Below are 22831 nucleotides of genomic sequence, written 5' to 3'. Positions count from 1 at the left end.
GGAAAATATATTTTCTCTCCTTATGATTTCCTTAATAACATTTTCTTTTCTCTAACTCACTTTATTGTAAGAACATAGTATGTTACACATATACAAAATATGTGTTAATCAACTGTTTACGTTACTGGCAAGGCCTCCAGTGATCAGTAGGCTATTAGTGGCTAAGTTTCTGGGGGGATGAAAAGTTGTATTCAGATCTTCAACTCCAGTTTTTTTTTTTTAATTCTAGAGGCATTGAAGATGTTGCTTTATTGTCTTCTAGCTTATACTGTTATTAATATCTTTTCCAATGTCTACTTTTCTTTCTTGATTCTCCCTCAAGCATTTAAGGTTTGCTTTTGGTGTTCTGACATTTTATAAGTACTGTTCTGCCCATGTGCCTTTTCATTCATCACCTTTCGCACTAAGTGGACACTCAATCTTTACCAGCTTCGGAAAACTTTCTCCTTCTGTTTCCTTGATGATTATGCCTTCTACGTTTTCTTTAGGACTCCTCTTGGATAGATGTTTGGCTTGGAGACGGATCCTCTGCATCTTTTAACTTTTGTCTGATATTTCACAACTTTGTTTACTTGTTCAACATCCCAAGAAATTTCTTCACTTTAACTTCCACTCCTTCAGGTAAATCTCTTACTTTGGCAATCTCATTTAAAATTTTCCAAAACTCTTTCTAATTTTTGATTACTACTATTGTTTTAATAGTAATTTTTATTGTTTTGGGGTCTGATAGTCTCTCCAATTTCTCTGAAGTTATTTAGTGAAATTAAACAGCAATATTCTGTTTATGAATGATCTATTTTCTCTGGAGAAATGTTCTTTTGTTCATTCTGGCTGTGTGTGTGTGTGTGTGTATGTATCTGTGTGTGTCTGTGTGTTATTGATGTGCAGTTTATTTCTCTCAAATATCTGGCAATTCTTGTGTCTTGTTTACATTTTTGAGTGAAGAATGAGAATGGTTAATGTCAGCAGAGTGTATAGATCATTTCCCCCATGATGTTTCTCCCTGACTTCATGTGGGGGTGGCGGGGGTTGCTGATGGTAACGCCTCAATGATCAGGCTTCACTTATGTGTGAGGGCAGGAAGTGGGCCAGTGGGAGGAGTTCCCTGTTTACAGGAATCATTCACTTTCTTTGAGATATTAATTGCAGCAAACACTGCATATGTCAGTTATTTAAACTGAATAGAGTGATGGTAGACGGGAGGGTCCAAGTGACACGGACTTTCAGTTAATTGCCCTAATTAACCCTCAGTCCTGTAACCTTCAGACTTGGAAGGCTCACTGGGACTCTGCAGGGAAGTACATCCTTCTGCAGCTGCAGCCTTACCCTGTCAGTATGTTCTAGGCTGTAACCTCCTCTACAGTGAGTTACCATCAACTCAAGGCCATAGACCTTCCAACTTTCAGAAAGCTATCAACATGTTTGCTTTGCTGGTGGTTCTATTTCTCACGTTCACCATGCAGTTTTGGCTTGGTCTCATTTTAAATTTCTTCCCTGTCATGTCAGTGGGATTTGAAAGAAAGTCAGTCTACCACTTGGAACTGGAACTTTTATAGCTTTTAAAACAGAATGCATTGATGCCAACAAGTTTCTATGGTGCCCCTTAGGTACTCGGAATGAATGAGAATCACTCAATTATGTTATGAAACAGTTTTCTCCTAAAGTAAGAGCATTTGTTCTCAAACTTTTATTGTTTTTTAAAAAAGTATTGTGGCTGCAGTTTTCTTCTTTTTGCCCTTTTACTTTATTGCCACTCTCATGGTGCTGCCCTGTAATATTCTCTCCTCACTGGCTGCTTCTTTGATGCAGTAGATTATCTTTAAAGCAGGAGTCAATAAATTTTGGGGGTGTTTTAAGAGACACTCTTTTGAGAAACATGCATGAGCTTTAGAGAATGAATTGTGTGACCTCCACTGTGACTAGTCTGTGGCCATTTATCCTCAATGATTTGGGTTTATCTTCAGATAATTGAAAGGTGCTAGATAACATGAACTCTGAACAGGATTTAGAGGTTTATTGTCTTCATTAGCACACTATTTAAATTGCTAGTGTCAATACCAATCATTTACTTGATATATTTGGTTTTATTGTTTTTTCTCTTAGTGATCCCTATCAATTAATCATAATTCAGTTCACCAGGAGTAAGTTTTTTCACATAAAAACCACTTATGATCAAAACAGAATGTTATACTCAAGTTATTAATTGGCTGTCAACACTTTATTAATATGGATTCATTAACAAATGTGCCAATTATTTTTCTTGTCTTCAGTTTTAACACATATAATAGTAACCCCCAAAGAAACTCACAGGTTAACAAAAATAGAACGATACTCTAGGACTTGGCACAATTGTTCCATAGGGAGAAAATTAATTTCACATTGTGAGTGCAAATTTTAGTAACAATTCTGTTGAAGTCACTTTTCTAGGACTCTGTTTCCAAATCATTAGTTCAGCTGTTCAAGATGAAACACATTATCTATCAAGATGTGATATTTCGAAATGTCACAGGAGAGAAACACATGACAAAAGGCAACACATTTGTTTAATTTCATTAGTTACAAGTGAACTTCTAGGTAAGTCATGATTTTAGATGTTTATAATAGTTTTATTAAGATGTGCAAGTCTCAATGATAGTGATGAATGGGTATGGCTGTGGAGAGATTCCAGGTGAGTCCAGCAGGGACCATCTGTGGGGCCCCATTAACCACACTCCACAATCTGAAAACAACAAAGAGCTTTTATTTCATGGTGTGGTTTACGAGCATTCAGAAGTAATGTCATCTCTGCTTGGAGACTTTTCTAACAGGACGTTAGAGGGCTATCATCACATGTAACCTGGAGAGTACATCTGTAGATAAAGATCCTGACTATTTTAAGTAAAGAAGAATTACTGGGGAAAAGAGGTTTTATGTCCAGTGATAAACAGGGCTGGAAAGAGTTGGCAGTTTCAGAAAAGAAGAAACCTCTCTTGACAGCTTTAGTATCATACTGTGGGCTGGAAATGGCAAAACCCATCCTTAAAGACAAGCGAAGTGTTTTGAAGTGACTCTTCATTGTGAAGTAACAACTCTAAATAACCAGCATTTGCAATCATAGTGTATTCTTCTATATAAACACGAATCTGTTTTTGGCCTGATAATTATAGCTGGGTAGATCTAGTAATTAAATGAATGATTCAGATCCAGGCGAATATGGTTACTCAATTGAATTTTTGGTTCAGACATCATAATCAAAAGTGAAACAAAGGAAAAATTTCCTGGGTCATATGTCTAGGCTTCAAGGACTAGGAGATAGCAGCCCTACAAAATAGGAAAAACAGATTCTACTTACTTAGTGCTGTTCTTTCTTTTTATCTTAGAAATACATTTTTGAGGGAAAGGGATGTACTAGGGTTTTAAAATTGGAAGACGCTATTGGATGCCTTCATTTCTACAGATTTCTGAGGTCCAGTGATTTGCCCAAAGTCCCATAGCTAATTAGTGTCCAGCCTGTTTTATTAATCAACAGGGGATTGAGTGTGCTCTGCCCATAATTCCCACTTATTGCCACTTAGAAAGACTTTCTAGGGTTCACATCTTTTATGCTGTGAGACTGGCCAAGAAGAGCAATTCTTAGTTTGCTAGGCCACATAAGCTGAAATCTTGCCAGTTTTTCCAGGCAACGCATCATAGCTTACTCACATCAGGTGGATTCTTGTCAAGAGATGATTAATAGGTTGAGTTAAAAAACAAAGCAAAGCAAAACAAAACTTAAAGCAAATTCTTTCCCTCCTTCATGTCCCATAATAGCTGTTTCTTGTATGACAGCTAGCTCTGTTTGGCTTTTCAGTTTTAAGGTAATCAAGTTCTCTTTGTATCAGGGAACATTTAGTTGAACTGAGCCAATGTGTAACTGATTTTATCTTGTGGTCACCAACCAAATTAATAGAATTTTCCATCTGCTGAATCTTTAGTATGAAATGCTATACAAAACTGAGAAGCTCTATATTGACGTGGCTCAGTTAATATTTACTGAACATCCTACACAATGTCATCGCTGGACTTGGCATCAAGAAAGTCTTCTAGATAGTATGGATTATTTTGATTTCACCTGGGATTCAAATATGCTGGTAGCCTAACTTCCTTCTTGGAGGCAATGATTAGGTTAATACTAATCACTCTCCAGAGGTAAACTCTTGCACCGTGAAATATTGAAACATCGCCTGCACAAGAGTGAGGGCAGTTATGTGTTGGGGGTGTCATGAGATTGGAATGCATATTCAAGAAACTGTTATTGTGTAAGCTCCCCTGCCATTGTGAGTAGTGTAGTGTTAACTTACAAAACCGTTTGCATATACTCTTCTGAGATTTGGCCCTGCTTCTTTGGGGTTAGATGGGAGTTTTCAAGCAGTTCATAGACATCTTGCATGTTGTGGAGACTCTGCCTCATGTTGTGGGTAACCTTTTCAACCTGAATATCAGTGCTGTTCTTTGGAGGAACCCTCTGCCCCCGGTATGCCTGAGCCTGGCGTTTACAGATGCCAAACTTGCTGAGTAGGATGAACACATCCCTCTGGAAGGCCTTGGTGAAAATAGCATAGAGGAATGGATTGGCACAGGAGTTAAGTGGATAGAAGAGGACCAGCAAGATTTTGGAATTGCTAACAGTGATGAGAGGCTTGTTCAGAATTGCTGACAGAGCATAGAACGAGATTGGGGCCATGCACATGAAGTCGGTGAAGATCAACACAGCCATCCTCTTGGCGATTTTGGTATCTTTGTCCCCTGGGTTGTACTGCGGATTCCGGACTGTGATGTAGATCTTCACATAACAGCAGCAGACGATGACGAAGGCAACTATGTTGAGTGTCAGAACAAAAACAATATATGCCAGAGCAAGAGGGGTCTCAGTGTCCATGGGCAGGCAGATGCTGACTTTGGCATAGCTACTTATTCCCACCAAAGGGAGCAGGGCAAGAAGGAAGCAGCAAACCCAGCCCCCAACCATGATGGCACATGCGTGCCTGAGGCGGATCTTCCGGTCCAGGCGCATGGCGAAGGTGATGGCATACCAGCGCTCCAGGGTGATGACCGTCAGTGTATACACCGACAACTCGCTTGCAAAGACAGTGAAGAAACCAGCCGTGTTGCACCCAGGGCCTGTCTGCCAGTCGATGGCATGGTTGTAGTACTCAGAGTGAGTGTAGAGGTCTACAGAGGCAATGAGGAGCAGGTACATCCCCATGCAGAAATCTGCAAAGGCCAGGTTGCACATGAGAAAGCGGGGGACGTTCAGTTTGTAGTGGCTGGTGAGAAGAATAAGCAGGACAAAGACGTTGCCCAGGAGAGCCAGCAGACTAACGAACCACACCACAATTCTCAGGAACTTGTAGCCCATTATGTCTTCACACGGGTTGAACTCATCAGACTTGGGGGTACACACCATGTCTTCATTGTCCCCACACACGGTGTAGTCATAATGGCTGTCAAAAGCTTGTAGAGTCTCTTCCTGGGGGTTTTTGAGCTCCTGGCCAAAACCAATGATCTCATCCTCTTGTTCTTCAAAGAAGACATAATAATGAGCGTTGTTATGAGCATCCTGGAACTTGGACTTTTCCTTGTACCCAACAATGCTGTCATCCAGATTCTCTTCATATTCCTGGTGGAGGGGGCTATTCAAGGCATTCACAGATTTTCTCTGGCGCAAGCTCTGCATACTGCTCTCATTACACATCAAGGACTCAAGGATTCTGCAAGGCAACAAAAAAGTCAGTGCCAGGCTGGGCACGGTGGCTCATGACTGTAATTCCAGCACTTTGGGAGGCCAAGGCAGGCAGATTGCTTGAGCCTAGGAGTTTGAGACCAGCCTGGGCAACATGGCGAAACCCCATCTCCATAAAAAATGCAAACATTAGCCGGGCACAGTGGTATATGCCTGTGGTCCCAGCTACTTGGGAGGCTGTGGTGGGAAAATCACCGGAGCCTGGGAAGGTCAAAGCTGCAGTGAGGCGAGATCAGGCCACTACACTCTAGCCTGGGTGACAGAGTGAGACCCTGTCTCAAAAAAGAAAAGAGTGCTTGCTTAAAGCCCATGAATGGTTCCCATATTTACAAAAATATGCAAACTACTTACTATGATGTACATAATTCTGTAAGGTTCTACAGGATCCGGGCAGGCCTGTTTCTGTGACATCATTTCTATGACCTCCCCTCCCCTACTGTGATCCAGTGGCATTGGTCTTGTTTCTCTTCAGCAACCACTTCAAGAACAGTGATTGAGAAACAAAAAACAAACAAAAAAACCCAACAAAGTGGCCAGGTGTGCTGGCTCACGCCTGTACTTAGCCAGGCACGGTGACTCAATCCCAGCACTTTGGGAGGCTGAGGCAGGCAGATCACTTGAGGTCGGGAACTCGAAACCAGCCTGGCCAACATGGTGAAACCCTGTCTCTACTGAAAATACAAAAATTAGCTGGGTGTGGTGGCACATGCCTGTAATCCCCAGCTACTTGGGAGGCTGAGGCAGGAGAATCACTTAAACCTTGGAGGTGGAGGTTGCAGTGAGTCAAGATTGCACCACTGCATTCTAGCCTGAGTAGCGACAGAGCGAGCAAGACTCTGTCTAAAGAAAAAAAAAAAAAGATGTGGATGCTGAAGTCAGTCGCCGTGGTGGGAACCTGGCTCTATTATTGACTAGCTTGGGTAGGCCCATGAAATTTGGTTAACTCATTTGTAACATGGGACAATGGGAGTGACTATTTCATATAGGGTTATTAAAGGATTCAATGAATTTATCTTTTTAAGGCTCTTACAATAGCACCTGTAGCTTTGTGAGTGCCATATGGTGGTTATTGTTATTATTATTATTATTATTCCTATTCAAAGCTCCAAAACCCTATGTTCCCATTGCCTGAAAAACACATGGCTGCCTCTACTCATCATTATTTAGTTTCAAACTGAATATTTTAAAAATAAAACATTTATGTATTTTTAGTAGATACAGGGTTTCACCATGTTGGCCAGGCTGAGCTCGAACTCCTGACCTCAAGTGATCCACCCACCTCGGCCTCCCAAAGTACTGGGAATACAGAAGTGAGCCACTGCCCCTGGCCAGCCTGCTTATTTTCTGACTTCCTCCACTAGACAGTAAGTAAAATATGAGAGGGAATTATTGTCTGTTCTATTCACAACAGCCAGGCACATAGAAGGTGCTCAGTAAATACGTGTTTAACAAATGAACAAATGGACACTACCATACAGGCATGCTTGTGGAAATAAGATTTAGTTTTTTCCTTGCTCACCAGACTTACAACAAAAGGGATTCTTTAACTTGCCTCAGCTGTTGAGCAGATTTTGATTGATCTCTTGGGTTCTGGTTAGAATGTCCAATGGACTTGATCTTCTCAACTGTTTGGAGGCTAAGGAGAAATCTAGACCCTGTCCCTGAGGTCCACTTAAGCCTCCCACCCAGCCCTTGTCCAGTCCTTCTCAGTGTCGCATGGCATCAGTGTAGAGTCCACTATCACCATCCTCTACCCCACTCCTGGCTTTTTGCAGTTATGATGCCCATGTTGGCCTTCTTTGTGTGTGTGTGTGCGTGTATGTGTGTGTGTGTGTGTGTGATGGAGTCTCGGAATCTCGCTTTGTCACCCAGTCTGGAGTGCACTGGCACGATCTCAGCTCACTGCAACCTCCACCTACCGGATTCAAGCGATTCTTCTGCCTTAGCCTCCCCAGTAACTGGGATTACAGGCACCTGCCACCACATCCGGCTAATTTTGTTTTTTGTATTTTTAGTAGAGACGGGGGTTTCACCATGTTGGCCAGGCTGGTCTCGAACTCCTGACCTCAGGTGATCTGGCCGCTTCAGCCTCCCAAAGTGCTGGGATTTCAGGCATGAGACATCGTGCCCGGCTGCCAGATTGGCCTTCTTTGTACGGCTGTTTTAGCTTCTGCCGTCACACCTGATCTGATATTTTCCTGACTGCAATTATGTGTGTAGTAAGTCAATCAGTAAATACATAGAAGCTGAGGAGGACTGAATAGAGATAATTAGGAGGACAGATCGTAGAAGACACAACAGGGGAAATAATGCAAAGTAAAAGTGAAAAAGTAAAAGAATCAGAGAAAGCCTGGAGAGAAAATGAAGGCCATCCCTCCTTCACAGGCTCATAAGCAGCCTGATGTGCACATACTATATATCATAGTTAATATTAATGAAGATCTTATAATATTCCAGGCCATTCCATTCCAGTGTTTTCCATTCAGTTTCCCATTTAATCTTCTCAAAACTCCTATGAATGATAGCATTACCATCTCCATTCCCAAAGATTCAGAGTGGTTAAGTAACGAGGCTGGGATAACACAACTTGGAAAATGGCAGAGCTGCGGTATAAACCCAGCTGACTCCAAAGCCTGCAGGCATGTAACCAGTGAGCTATGACATTTGTGAGGCCCAAACCGATCAGGTAACCCAACTGTTTGTGTTATTTATAAGTCTGTTCTCATGGTTGTGGTGTCTGGGGTCTAATATGTGTTGCAGTATCTAATTATGAATTGTACCTGGAAACCGGAAATCATGTCTGCATAACCTCTACAAGATTCTGTGAGGTCTGGTTGTGTTTCTCTCTCCTGTGCTGTCTGTCACCTCTTCTGCTCGACAGCTATCCAGCAACATTTGCCTTATTTCTCAGCTGCACCCACTTTTGGTCCGCAGGGTCCCTGTGTCCCATGGATCTCCTGTTTTATATGGATGCTTCCAATATCATCTCCACCTGGTTTTCAAACCAGGAAGCGTCTTTCCCAAAACCAAGAAATGAATTCCACTTCCACCAAGGTATTTTGTCACTTATGCCGGGTCCCTGCCACTTACCCTCTGATTTTCTTCTGATTCTTAAAAGCACAGCAGTGGCTTGGGTAAGAAAGGTCAGCCCGGGTGAGGTGAAGGAAACTCAAGGAAAGTGGAAGTTTCTTAAGAGTCCAGGTGTTTCTTGCTATCAGTTCCTTCAGGTGCTCCAGGCCTTTGGATGGAAGGGCAGTAACACTGGTGTGAGACACGTCCCTGGGAGGTAGAGAACAGAAAAATGCAGGGAGGTAGTGAGCAGCCAGGGCCTTCTCAGCCTTGGCCAGAAAGTCAAACAGGCCTGAGGTAAATGGGGAGATGACATGCTCCTTTCTTCTACTGAGTACAGAAGCTGAGCTCCTGGTCTAAGGAGGGATGGATATTAGGCTTCTAAGTCTGTGTTACAGGAACTCCTTGGAATTCCAGTATCCATCAGTACAAATGCTATTTCTACGGTCATTTTATTCTATCCATCACAATACACACAAACTCTTGGAATCAGAGGGAGATGTCAATTTTACTCTGCAACATGCCACCATGTGACTATGAAAGGGTCTCAAGAGGCGAGAGAAATAAAGTAGAACAGAGACAAAGGGGCCTACCTTGCTATCAGCCGCTGTGGGGACTAGAGTTTGGGGACTGATAAACTGATCACTGATATGAATCAACATCAGTACCATGAAAATCTGATAATGATGCAGACCTCGGAGTCATAACCAGTTACACTGGGAATTCATGACTGACAACAATTCCTCTGCCCCCACCCCTGCAGTGTCTTTAGAAGACTGTAAATCAATTCTTGGAAAGAAAACTCAAATGTTGATATTAACAATGTGAAATCAGATTCAAATCACGTCCGAGAACAGTGGGGTGGGGGGTGGCGGTCAGGCTGGGAACAGTGTAGACATCAGTGTTAGTTACTAAAGTAGAATGAATTCATGGCATTAGTGTGGCATTCTCTGCTCTTTTCTGAACCCCAGAGAGTCCAGGTTCCCTGTCTTGCTCCATCATTTTTATTGGCACCATTAATAGCTTGAATAAATCCATGAATATTTAACCTAATATCCCTCCTATTTTATATTTTGTCAATTAAAATATTCCTCATAGAAGATAATTCCATTTAAAATATTTAATATAATTAATAGTATCCAATTAGTGAGTGAATTCCATTATTTTCAATTTCTTCCCCCACATCATTGTCATTAGACTTAGCTGGGATTTACATTCTCAAGGTTCAAGGCCGTCAGAACATGAAGCTCATGTATTAACCCCATTCTCACCACAGGGCTGTCACTCTTGTGAGGAAAGGGTTGGTGTGGTTGCTATTTTGTTTTGTATTTAATTAAAAAGTATATATAATCTAGTATTTCCCAAATTTGCCTGGTGGTAAGAATTACCCCTGGCGCGGCCGGGTGCGGTAGCTCACGCCTGTAATCCCAGCACTTTAGGAGGCCAAGGCGGGAGAATCACGAGGTCAGGAGTTCGAGACCAGCGTGGCCAACATAGTGAAACCCCATCTCTACTAAAAATACAAAAGTTAGCCAGGTATGGTGGCACGTGCCTGTAGTCCCAGCTACTCAGGAAGCTTAGGCAGGAGAATCGCTTCAACCCGGAAGGCGGAAGTTGCAGTGAGCTGAGACCACGCCATTGTACTCCAGCCTGGGTGACAAAGTGAGACTCTGTCTCAAAACAACAACAACAACCAAAAATATCCTTGGCGCTTGTTTCTGTATTATCCCCAGGTGATTTTTAACATTAGACATTTATAAACTGGCATAAATAAACACCTTTGCAGTTAGTGAGAGAGTGGAGGGACTTTTGAGCCAGACTTAAGCACAGTTGTGAAGCAAATGAAGCTGGGTTTGCTCTCCTGCCTCATCTGTCCTTTTTGAGGCATGTCTTTCTCTTTTAGCCATGCTGTCTTCAAGGTGTGGCCATCTTTCAATTCCAGCTTTCTGGAAGCATCTTAGGTTGCTCTTCCCAGTGATGCTTTCATGTCAGAGCATCTCATGGCTCATTTCCCTGCTTTGTTGTCTGCTAGATACACTGATTGTGTGTGTTCATCTGAAAGAGTTGATCCAAGTAATGTGCTTGCGTTTTAATACATATTTCTTGAGAAAACATGTTAGTAATTATTTCAGTTACTGCATGACAAAACACCCCAAAACTAAACAGCATAAATCAACAATCTTTTTATTATGCACATAGGTTTTATGGATCATGAATTTGAACAGGGAATGGTGGGGATAGGTTGTCTCTGTTCTGTGATGTCTGGGGCGTCAGCTGGGAAGATCTGGAGTCTGGGATGACTCAATGCCTGGGGGTTGGGATTATCCTCAATTTCCTTCACTGGCATGTCTGGTGCCAGGGCTGAGGTGACTCAAAGACTGAGATCAGCTGAGACTGTTGCTGTGGCTACTCCAGGTGGCTTGACCTTCCCACATTACATCAGCCAGATTCTAAGAGAACTATCAAATTCAAGGGCAGAGGACATACAGTCCACCTCTTAATGGGAAGAGTGTCAAAGAATTCGGTGCCTTCTTGTAAAACTGCCCTAATGATCTAAGTGATGAAGACAGCATTTAGGCAGATAATTTGGGGAAAAACTGGCAGTTTATCACTCTGCAAATCAGCGTTTCTAGGCCAAGGGTCACTCTGGACCAGCATCAGAATCATTTGTAATACAGATTGAGACATGTCCCAGACCAAATGAATTATAATCTCTGTTTGTGGAGCCTGGGAATCTGCATTACTTAAGATGCTCTCCAGGTGATTCAGAAGCTGGTTTCAATTCTCAAAGCATTTTTGTGAAGCAGGCAGATACTAGAATTCAGACAAAGAAATATCTCTTTGTGTCCAAAGAGATACAGTGAACCAAGGGTGGCGTCATAACTATCATTTGGGTCTAGAGAACTTAGCTTCAGTGTCCCAGGAACTAGTCTTCACTTTCAGGTCTTTGGAGTCTTTGAACACAGATCCAGGTGCAGTAACTCTCCATGGACTCATTAGGAAACTGGGAGGGAAGATTTGATTCCAAAGTTTGTCTGAGTATGTGTAATGACGTATCCCAGGTGGCCTCTAAGTTAGGTCCCACTCGGGCTGAACTAGGAGGGTGCTTGGTCAGGCAAGGAGAAAGTAGGTGTGGGGAAATGTGGATAAACCTTATGACAAAAACATTTGTCACACAATGGGTGCTTGGCATATGGTAGGTCCTCAGTAATTGTTAATTTCCGCCTTGTCCCAATTTGGAGTTTATCTGAGCTCAAGCCAAAAGCAATGAAGTTGGCAAATACAGCTCCAGTCCAGACCTCAACTTGTAGATCCAATTGCTTATTTGATATCTCCACCTGGATGCCTTACAGGCTTCTCCAACTTAACTTAGCTTTTCATCCCTTGCCCTCAGCTCAACCTGCTCCTCCTCTGTTTCCCCCCAACATGGTAATTGACACTCTCATCCACTTGATTGCTCAAATTAGTAACCTTGGAATCACTACAACATGTTGGATTTCCTCAAGACCATTGTCCCATCCACCTTTAATCTTGCAAAACACCTATGATTCTGAACTCCAAAGGAATCTCAAATCCATGTATTTGCATCTCCAGTGTAAGCTTTCTAGTCCAAGCTAACATTATGTCTTACTGCAATATCTTTCCTGTCCAGTTTTATTCTTTTTCAATCCATTCCTCACATAGTAGCCAGAGTAATCATAACATATGAAGTGAGCAATGTCACTTTCCTGCCTAAAGGCCTACGGTGACTTCTTAATGTACCATGAATAACATCCGTGCTTCCTGCCACGCCCTTTAAGCTCTTGCAGATCTAGCACTGGACTACCTCTGTAACCTCATCTCAGAGCTCTAAGGCCACTTACAGGCAAAATTAGAATCTATTATACTTGAAGACATCTTAATCCTCACTTGTCATAGTTCTAAGTATCCATTAGGCATGCTGCACCTTAAGTGCTCCTGTGCACTCCACCCGCATTATCTCTACACTTACAGGGTCAAGCAGGGGGAACAACTGCCTTTTTTCTTTTTTGATTTAACCACCCTTGCAGTGATGTGCAGTTTTAATCAGACAGTCTGGTTGCTATCAGACAGAAAGGTAGGAGATCCTCTATACTTTCCTATGGCTCTAGCACTGCCTGTCCACCCAAAATATCTCAAATATAATGATTCTTGCCTCGAAGCCTACTGGAATTTCTTTATTTCTTGTCTTCCATCTATCATTTTCCAGGGCTTGAAGCTTCTATGTCCTTGTGGAGTCTCTCTTGCCCTTGCCCTCCATTCATGCTGTGAATATTTACAACAACATGAAATTGTGCTAGAACTCCCCCACCCCCTGATCAGATGTCAGCCCAGCTGTTTGCACATCTACAGTTTCATGGTTCTCATTGCTACCACCTTAGTTTAGGTCTGAACTACATTTCACCTGAGTTTTGCAAAAACTTCGTGACTGGTCTCAGAAATCTTCCACTATTCCGATCTTAGGAACTCAGGAAAGAATTTTTTTTCTAAAGGACATTAGGAAAGACTTAGGAAAGAATGTCCTTTCTAAAACACAGATCTTATCATATTGCTTTCCAGCTTGAAATCCATGCTTCCTATAATATCTACAGATTGAAGTTCAAGTTTCCTAGGAGACTATTTCCCCTCTCCCCAATGGGAGTCTCTTTCTGAATCTTGTGTCATCTTTTTTCTTGATTTTCTGTCCTAGAGCACATTTTCAAGTAATTTCTTAGGCCGTGTGAAGGAGATATTTTCTGAGTCTTTTGACTTGTTATTACTTCTGGAAGCTTCTCAGACCTTCTCTTTATCCCTGGTGTGACATTTCATGAAAGTGTACCTTGATAGGAATCTTTTTCCATGTATTATAATGGGCACTGGGGGAAGAGAGGCCCCTTCAATCTGAAGACCTTTGTTCTTCACCTCTGGGAAATTTTCTTGTATTGTTTCTGGAATAACTTATTCTCATTTTATCTGTTTTGTCTCTGGAATTCTTAATAAGAGGAAAAGTCACCTCCTGGTCCCTTGGAAATATCTCCATCTTTTGTTGGAATTTTCTGCTATTACTTTTATTAAATTGCCTGGTAAAATTCCTTGAGTACATCTTCCATCTCTTCTATTAAATTTTTAATTTTAGCTTCATGAGAGCTGGAATACTGCCTGCTCTGTTTATTGCCATATTTTTGGTACCTAGACTGGTGTTTAGCTAACAGAAGACTCTAAATACATACTTGTCAAATACTTGAATAGATTTTTAAGAGAACTTTCTTGTGTTCTGTTCCTTTTAAAAACAGCGTATTTGGTCGGGTGTGGTGGCTCACGTCTGTAATCCCAGCACTTTGGGAGGCCGAGGTGGGCAGATCACCTGAGGTCGGGAGTTCGAGATCAGCCTGACCAACATGGAGAAACCCGGTGTCTACTAAAAATTCAAAATTAGCCAGGCATGGTGGCACATGCCTGTAATCCCAGCTACTTGGGAGGCTGAGGCAGGAGAAAATCGCTTGAACCCAGGAGGTGGAGGTCGCGGTGAGCTGAGATCGCACCATTGTACTCCAGCCTGGGCAACAAGAGTGAAACTCCTAAAAATAAAAATTAAAAAAAAAAAACAAAATAAAATAAAAACAGCATATTTGAGGAAGCATACCCCTTTGTTTAGGATCATGGGTTTTAAATTCACACCATCTGAACTTAAATCCTGGCTTCTGCGCTTACTTTTAGTCACTTAAACTTTGCGTGCTGCAGTTTCCTTGAGTTTGTTGAACAGTAGCTCTTAGTGTCTTCTCAATAAATATTAGCTGTTATTATTATTATATATTTATTATTATTATCATGATTATTATAGTAATAGGTATGAAATGTGTTCTCAGATTTATCTCGGGTCCTTAATTATTGGTCCTTTCTCATTTCTGTGGTGTCTTTGATTTCTCCAGGCTTATTTCCCCCACTTTGTGTATCTTGGTTTTGATCTTCCGTGTTAGGAGCATTCATTGACTGGTGATCTCTGGTTGCACACTTCATATTTAAGAGGATGCTTTTCTGTTGGCAGACTTTGCTTTAGGGTAATTGTGTAGGGAGTTGGCCATTATGCTGGTAGACCCTAAAGTGCCAGAATGTGAATGTCTTTTTTGTTTTAGGATTTCTCAACTTCTTCAGCTTATTGAGGAGGTACTTAGCTGTTAGAATTCTGCATAAATAGAGTAGAGGATTAATGTTTCCAGATATAAACTTTCAGTTAACCCTTCTGTTTTCAGTCCCATGTCTTACTCTTACCACATGCCGTACCCATCACCTCTAAGTCCCATTCCTCCCAGAGATTTTACAGGGCAAGACAGCACTCTCTGACTATGCTCCCTCTGAGTACTGTGAGTTTTGCCTTCCTTCTCTTCTGTTTTTCTTCATTCTGAATTCTGTAGCTCTTCAGGCCATGGATGGGCTCTCACCTGTCTTCTGTGAATGTATGCATAGTAAAAATTCTTGTGGTTGTATAAATAGGAAAAATTCCTTTCTCATCTTTTTAAGGGGATCTCAGGAGGGAGAGAAAATAAAATCTTAGGTTTAATGCTTCATTTTAACTTTTAATCACCACTGTATTTAGCACACAAAACTGTGCAAGGGCTTGGGACAAATACTTGTTGAGTACTGAGCCACATTTGATAGTCTCCCAATTCTGGAGTTGTTGGAGAATAAACCTCAGTCTGAAGAGATCCTCAAACTCAACAAGTCAGGAATCATTTTAAGTTATTTGAGGCTGTATTGTTTCCTACTCACCCAAAGTTTTATTTGATTACTTCAAATCCAGGATATTTATTATTTATTATTTATTTATTTATTTATTATTATTTATTATTATTATTAATTATTATTTATTGTTTATTTTGAGATGGAGTCTCGCTCTGTCGCCCAGGCTGGAGTGCAGTGGCGCGATCTCGGCTCACTGCAAGCTCCCCTTCCGGGTTCATGCCTATCTCCTGCCTCAGCCTCCAGAGTAGCTGGGACTACAGGCGCCCGCCACCTCGCCTGGCTAATTTTTTTGTATTTTTAGTAGAGACGGAGTTTCACCGTGTTAGCCAGGATGGTCTCGATCTCCTGACCTCGTGATCTGCCTGCCTCGGCCTCCCAAAGTACTGGGATTACAGGCGTGAGCCACCGCGCCCGGCCCAGGATTTTTAAATAGTGTACCTTCTTTCCTAAAATAAACCTGTCAACATGTAGTATTTTTTTTTCTGAGTAAGAAGAATATAAAGAGTTGTTATGGGTGATGAAGGGGTCTGAAATCACTTATGGATGTAGCCATATGGATAGAAACCTACAAGCTGGAGGGCTTCCCTCTGTTTTGTTGACTCTGGCACTCTCTTCAAAGAGCTCATCAAGCAATGGGCATTGAACTCCATGAGAATTTGTCTCTAGCAAGTATTTACTTGTAAATCAGAATGCAGCTGAGCTGAGTCTGGCAGATGGTTTGAAGTCTAATTGCTTAGGTCGTGGGAATAATCTCGAGTTAAGTGTCTAATGAAAGTAACAAGACCTGAATTTGGAGAGAGTGAGTCCTGCAGTGTTATATACAGAGAAGAATATCATGAGATTTTAATGATGCCAGGGAAAAAAAGAGCTAACTATGTTTAATGTCATAGGAAGGGCAAATTGCACCTCAAAAGCAATTATGTACTCTAGTATCCCCAAACATTGGAACTATTTTTATTTTTTTGAGAGATATTTTGTCATTGATTATTATTTAAGATTAACTTATGATGAACTCAATTGCAAATTAAAGAAGCGCTAATTGGCTTGCCAGTGTTCCAACAGCAATTGCAAGTGGCTTTTCTGTTTGCTTGTCATGAAAGTAGGTTTTCCCAAAGGTCAATATGTGGAAGCTGCTCCATTATAAATGTGCAGTTACATCTGTAAATTGGTAGATGAAATGCATCTAAGAGCAGAAAGATTAATTTACTGTTCAAAATACAATGTAATTAATTTATGAATACTGAATTGAAAAATAAGTTAAAGAAGTTTAAAAGGTATACATTAAAGACAGTGAGCTTATCTATTAATATGTTTAAATAATTTAGAAATGCAATATGCATTTATTTAGCAAGTACAGAATGTATTGATTGCTGTCTCTAGGTCTCAAGTATAGTTCTAGAAGCTAGGGCTATAGCAGTAAACTAAACAGGCAGAAATTCCTGCTCTCCTCATGCTTACATTCTAGTGGAGAGAAAGGTAACTTTTTCTTAAAAAGTGAAGATATATAGTATGTTAGATGACAATCATAAGCACTATGGGGAAAAGGAAAACAGGGAAGAGAAAAGGCAGAGACCAGGAGTGGGTCACAATGAGAGATGACGGGACAGTGTCAGGGAAGGCCTCATTGAGGAGATAGTTGAGGAAATGTCTGAAGGAGGTGAGGGAGACAGCCAAGCTGATATCTGGGGCAAAAGCATTGCAGGCCAAGGGACCAGCAGTGTAAAGACTGTGAGGAGTGCACCTGGTATGTTTGAGGAAGCAAGGAGGCCAGTGGCCTTGTAGGCTGTCAAAAGAACATTGCATTTTCATGGAAGTGAGATCAAAAGGCTGCAGAGGAATGGCATAATCTGACTTATTTAAAAAGGATCATGCTGCTGCTTTGAAAATAACCAAAGTGAGCAAGGGGTAGAAACAGGGAGACCAAAAATAGAGAGGATGGTACTTTGGACCAGGGCGGTAGCAGTGGAGACACTGAAAATGGTTGGAGTTTGTAGATATTTGAAAAGTAGAGCCATTGGGACTTTCTGATGGATTGGATATGGGGTATGTGAGAAAGAGAAGAGTTGAGAATGACACCAAGATTTCTAGTCTGCAGCTGGGAGAATGAAGTTACCATTTCCTGAGATGGGGAAGGCTGCAGGTGAGGTAGGTTTGGAGAGAATGATCAGAAGTTCACTTTTGGGCACGTCAAGTTTGAGATGCCTATTGGACATCCAGAAGGTGATGGCAGGCAAGCGGTGTTTTATGAGCATGGAATTTGGGAGAATTTTCTGGACTGGAGATTTCTATTTGGGTATTATAGGCTTTAGGTAAACCCATACAAGTGGATAAGATCACCAAGGAAGTGAATAAAGATATAGATAAAAAGAATATCAAAGATGAAGCCCTGGGGCACTCCATCATTAAGAGATCCGGAAGAAGAGGAAGAGCTAGAAAAACAGAGTAGGAAGGAACAATCAGAGGTATGGATAAAAACCAGGAGAGTAGTGCCTTGGAAGCCAAAAGAAGAATACATTCCAAGGAGGATGGAGTCAGCAACTGAGTCAAATGCTTCTGAAATAAGTACTAATTGGCCATTTGATTTATCAACTGTGGAAGTCACTGTTGACCTTGTAAAGAGTTTTAATGGCATGGTGGGAAGTGAAAACCTGATTGGAGTAAGCATAACAGAAATTGGGATAGTTGCTGCAAAAAGGCACAGATAAATAGGGCAGTAGGTGGAAGTAGATATGAAGGAATGGGTTTTTAAAATTATAAATGCTTCAATATTTTCCTAAAAATTAAATAATCTTTTTAAAAGAAATAAAATCTAAAACAATAACTCTTTAAGGCCATATAATATTCAATCAGTTTTCCAAGAAAGGCAAGGTAGTTCTTACCTTGTTTAAGTCAGATCCAAATAGATACAGAAAAAGTATTCAATTGATGCCTCTTAGGTGTCTTTTAATCCATATTCATGAAATATTGTTTTAAGATGGAAGAAACTACAGCACGTTTACACACTGATGGGAGATAATTTACTAGGGAGGGAAATACAGATGATTAGGAAAGAAGGGAGAGGATTGCTGAAGCGATGCCCTTGAGTTTTTAAGAGGGGATGGGATCTAAGGCCCCAGTGAAGGGGCCAGCCTTAAAAAGTGACTTAAAATACAGAAAAGAGGAGAAAGGATGTGGGTGTAGATGCAGAAGATAGGTAGATATGGTAGTGGGACATGAGGAGTTCTCTTTGGATTGATTTTATGCTCAGTGAAATGGAAATCAAGGTGATCAAGTGGACATGAGAATGAGGAAGAGGACTAGAGAACTGAAGAGAGGGGAGGCCATAGGACACGGTCATCCAACAGAGTGGGAGAGGGAATGGGGAAGTGGGATGTGATTGCTGTGCAGCAGGTAGAACTTGCTTGGGGTGAGTGATTTAAGGTGAAACCACTTGCCATGTTCAGCTGCAAAAGCCCAGGCCTGCAGCAGGTGGGTGGTTAGACCTAATCAGGGTTGGACTTGGCCAGAAGAGGCTGATGAGACAGAGACGCAAGGTAGTTAGTTGGCTGCGTATACAAGTCAGTGTTTTTAATGATGGAACATGGCATTTAAGCTGCCTAAGGAAAGAGTGAGGAGATGAGGGAGGTGAGAGACAGTGAAATGTTAGTAACAGACTGTAGATCCTGGCAGAACCAAAAAATTGAAGGATTAATGTATTCTAAGGAAAGAGATAGAAAGAGAGCAGGATGTTTAAGATTAAGGTTATGGAGGCTCTGTAGTTATTGGTCATGACAGGTCTAGCGAAGCCTGAAAGTACAGTGGAGGGCAGGCTTGTTGCGGGAGTGGAGCTCAGAGGTCAAGGTATAGGAAAGATAATCCATGTGGATATTGAAATAACTAAAGTTAGGACAGGAGCAGTGTTGGAGGAAAAAAAATGATGTATATAGGGTTAGGGACTATCCTCTGTTTCAGTCATCCCTGTGGGTCTTGGAGCATATCCTCCATGGGTAAAGGGGGTACCACTGTAGGCAAATGTCTAGAATGTCAGATGATAATAAGCATCATGGGCAAAAATAAAACGGGGGAGTGGGATGAAGAGTGGTGGGCAGCTTGCAAACTTAAATAGGGCATTCAGGGAAGACCTCAACAAGAAACTTACCCTTAAGCAAAGACATGTATCAGGCAAAGGAGCCAGCTATGGATATCTGGGGAGAGGGTTCTCTGGCAGAGAAAACAACTAGTACCCAACCCTAGTTCCCTAAGGTGGGAACATGCCATGTATCCTATTCAGTGTGGCTGGGGTAGAACCAGGAAGAGGAAAGAAATAGGAGGTAGGATGAGAGACTACGTGGCATGGGTGCGCGACAAACACCATAGGTCTTTGAAGGCTGTTTGTGAGGACTTTGTCTCTTTAAAAATGAAGATGATAAACCACCACTGGAGGCTTTTAAGCAGAAACTTAAGAAAATGATTAAGTAAAGTTGCAGAATTACAACAGGTACAAGAATAATCTTACATAAAAGGGGTTGACGTGATGCACCAGGAAGAGATTTATGTTTTAGAGTTAGTTAATACTGAATTTCTATCCTAGTATTTCCCTTATGGCCAGGTGACCTCAGGGGACTTACCTGATATCTCCGCACCAGTTTCCTTATGTGTTAAATAGGAATAAGAATACTTTCTATTGAATAGTTAGGCCCAAAGTGATAGACTGTCTGTAAAGAACCACGCACAATGCTAATGCTCAAAAATGACTTATTGTTGATAAGAAAATTCCTGTCTGACTATTCAGAAAATTGATCAGAAATTATGAATCATTTCTCAAAGTCTATGTGTACAAATAAAATTGCTTTATAACTCAGATATTACTATGATCATTTCTTATAAGCCTATACTTTCCATGATCTATGAACTCTTTCAGCATTTACTATTGCAACATAATGGATTCTGCAACGGAAAACTGGCGTATCCTGTAAGTTGGTGAGTCAGCATTCTACCACACAGTGACAAACGGAAACCAGGGCAATTTTTAGTCCATTTTCACACTGCTGATAAAGACATACCAGAGACTGGGTAATTTATAAAGAAAAAGAGGTTTAATGGACTCACAGTTCCACGTTGCCTCCTGCCTCACAATCATGGCGGAAGGCACAAGGCAAAAGGCAAAAGGCACGTCTTACCTGGCAGCAGGCAAGAGAGGAAATGAGAGCCAAGTGAAAGGGGGAACCCCTTATACAACTATCAGATTCTGTGAGACTCATTCACTACCACGAGAACAGTATAGGGGAACCGCCTCCATGATTCAATTATCTCCCACTGGGTCCCTCCCACAACATGTGGGAATTGTGGGAGCAACCATTCAAGATGATATTTGGTTGGGGACACAGCCAAACCATATCAACTGCCAATAGTCAGATGCTGAAACACAAGCATAGCCTCCTCCTCAATGTCGAATCCCCTCCCTTCTCAACCTCACAACCCCTAACCACACCCAAAATGATCATCATCATAGTGGCAAAAGGGTCAGGCTCAGTGCTACTTGTGTGAGATAAAAGGTCCACTTTTTTTAAAGTGTTTATTTCTTTTAGACTCAGAGGAAGAATGTAATTAACAAGATGGATTTCCATGTCCTGGCAGAGATAGTGTGTCATATGACAATGCTTCATTATTTCCTCCCACCTGTTCCAGAAGTGAACTCCCAGAAGAGTGAAAACATTTATTACCCATCCACATTTACTTGGGAAGAACTGTGTGCCTAATTCTACATGCTAAAAACTGCTTTTTGTGTTTCTGTTTGTAGGTTATTTATTCAAAAATTTAATCCAAGGTTGATTTATACCTCTCATGATTTAGCCTGTTGCCAGCATCCTCTAATTAATTGTAAAATCACAAGTAAAACCTGCTACAGAACATAGTACACATGGATTTTGCTTTACTATTTGGTCCTATGCAATCTTGTTTCTCTTCTTTCATTATACAGATAATTGAGACTTGAAATGGGCAAAATCACCCAAAATTGAGAAGAGTGGTGTGGAGAAGTCAGAATCTTTTGGGGTTGGAAGGCTGAAATCAAATTTATGTAAAAATAGCACAGAGCCTAGCAGGTACGCACTAACAGGTAGAGTTATTTATACAAAAAATTGCAAAGAAGGAACAGTGAAGAAGTAATTATTGTCCTACTTGCTCGACAAAGAACAAACTTCAGATTCTTTACTGTTAAGAGCTCCTGGTTAAAGAGGGATAGTTAGTTAATAAAATGGTTCAGAATTTACAAGGTTTAGAACATTTTGGCAGTGTTGTTTTCCTAGGATTCATTCTCAGCAAAAATTCTTTCATGTTCTACCAGTTTTTATCAAGGTAAAAAGCCATTACTTAAATAAGTAACTTTAGCAAAACCATGCTAAAGAAATATTTTATGAATTTATGAATTATTTTTAGAGAAGAAAAGCTACTCTAGTTTACTTTTTGGCCTGGCATAGATAGGAAACATTTACTCAGACTGAATCCCCTGATATAAAATGCATGACCATTTGAGGCCATTGCTCTAGACAGTGGCTGCCGGTGTTTTGGAGAACTTTTACTTAAAGTAAAAATCTTTCGGGGATGATAGTAGTTGCACTGTTAGTCAGTTGAAGAAGTACAAAGGTTTGTATGATTTTGAGGATCTTTGCACTAACTGCTTTATCCCTCTCCCACCAGCAGGCAGCCCACTAGTTGGGGACAGCTCTGCAAATAATTTCTCCAATAGTTATGAAAGTAACATTGCCAATATAGATTGCTGTGATTTAATATATTAATTCTTTTTTCTCATAATAGTGGCTATGGTAGTAGGAGGTGCTACTGATCAATAAATTAGGATTTTGGGGAAACCAAGCATCCTGAGTTGTCAATGTGAAAATTCCTAGGGCTGAAGCAGATCATTCCCTCTTCTTGTCAAGAAGTCAGCATGCACACCATTCTGGAAAGATCATTGCCTACTCTCTCTCTTCAAATTCTTTCAAGATTTTCCTCACAGCCCCTTTGCTGTGCCTCTGGGGATGTGGGCATGTGACTTAGGAGGGATGACCTACTTCAGTTGCTTCCCCAACAACTCAGCTCCTTTGACATGGGTCTGGCTTGGTGCCCAAGCTAGGCAGTGCAAGATGTCAGTTTGTCTTGTGTTTGCAACTCATTTCACAGTCAGTGAGCAGGGCAGCCTCGCGTGCAAGCCTCCTCTGGGTTTGCGTCTGCAGGAGGTTCCCTTCTCCAAGGGAGCTGCACCAAGAGCTTCACTTGGTGAGCACA

The 22831-nt window shown here is 41.3% G+C and overlaps 1 protein-coding gene across 2 annotated transcripts in view; it reads right to left on the bottom strand.

Moving 5' to 3' along the window:
* Window positions 1-2196: 2196 nt before the first annotated feature.
* The window catches only part of TSHR (thyroid stimulating hormone receptor), a 191953-nt gene continuing 171318 nt past the window's right edge, over window positions 2197-22831 (bottom strand). For both annotated transcript variants that reach the window (XM_037984341.2, XM_073011229.1), the window contains 2 exons: window positions 8852-9040; window positions 2197-5729 (listed from right to left, as the gene is read on the bottom strand). In XM_037984341.2, the coding sequence (XP_037840269.2) occupies window positions 4316-5729; window positions 8852-9040 (1603 nt within the window). In that variant the 3' untranslated portion in view covers window positions 2197-4315. The remainder of the gene's footprint in view (window positions 5730-8851; window positions 9041-22831) is intronic.

The sequence above is a fragment of the Chlorocebus sabaeus genome, chromosome 24 (assembly GCF_047675955.1).
Source record: "Chlorocebus sabaeus isolate Y175 chromosome 24, mChlSab1.0.hap1, whole genome shotgun sequence".
NCBI classification, from domain to species: domain Eukaryota; kingdom Metazoa; phylum Chordata; class Mammalia; order Primates; family Cercopithecidae; genus Chlorocebus; species Chlorocebus sabaeus.
Note: the sequence above shows the minus strand (reverse complement) of the source record. Positions and strands in the feature narration are given on the sequence as shown.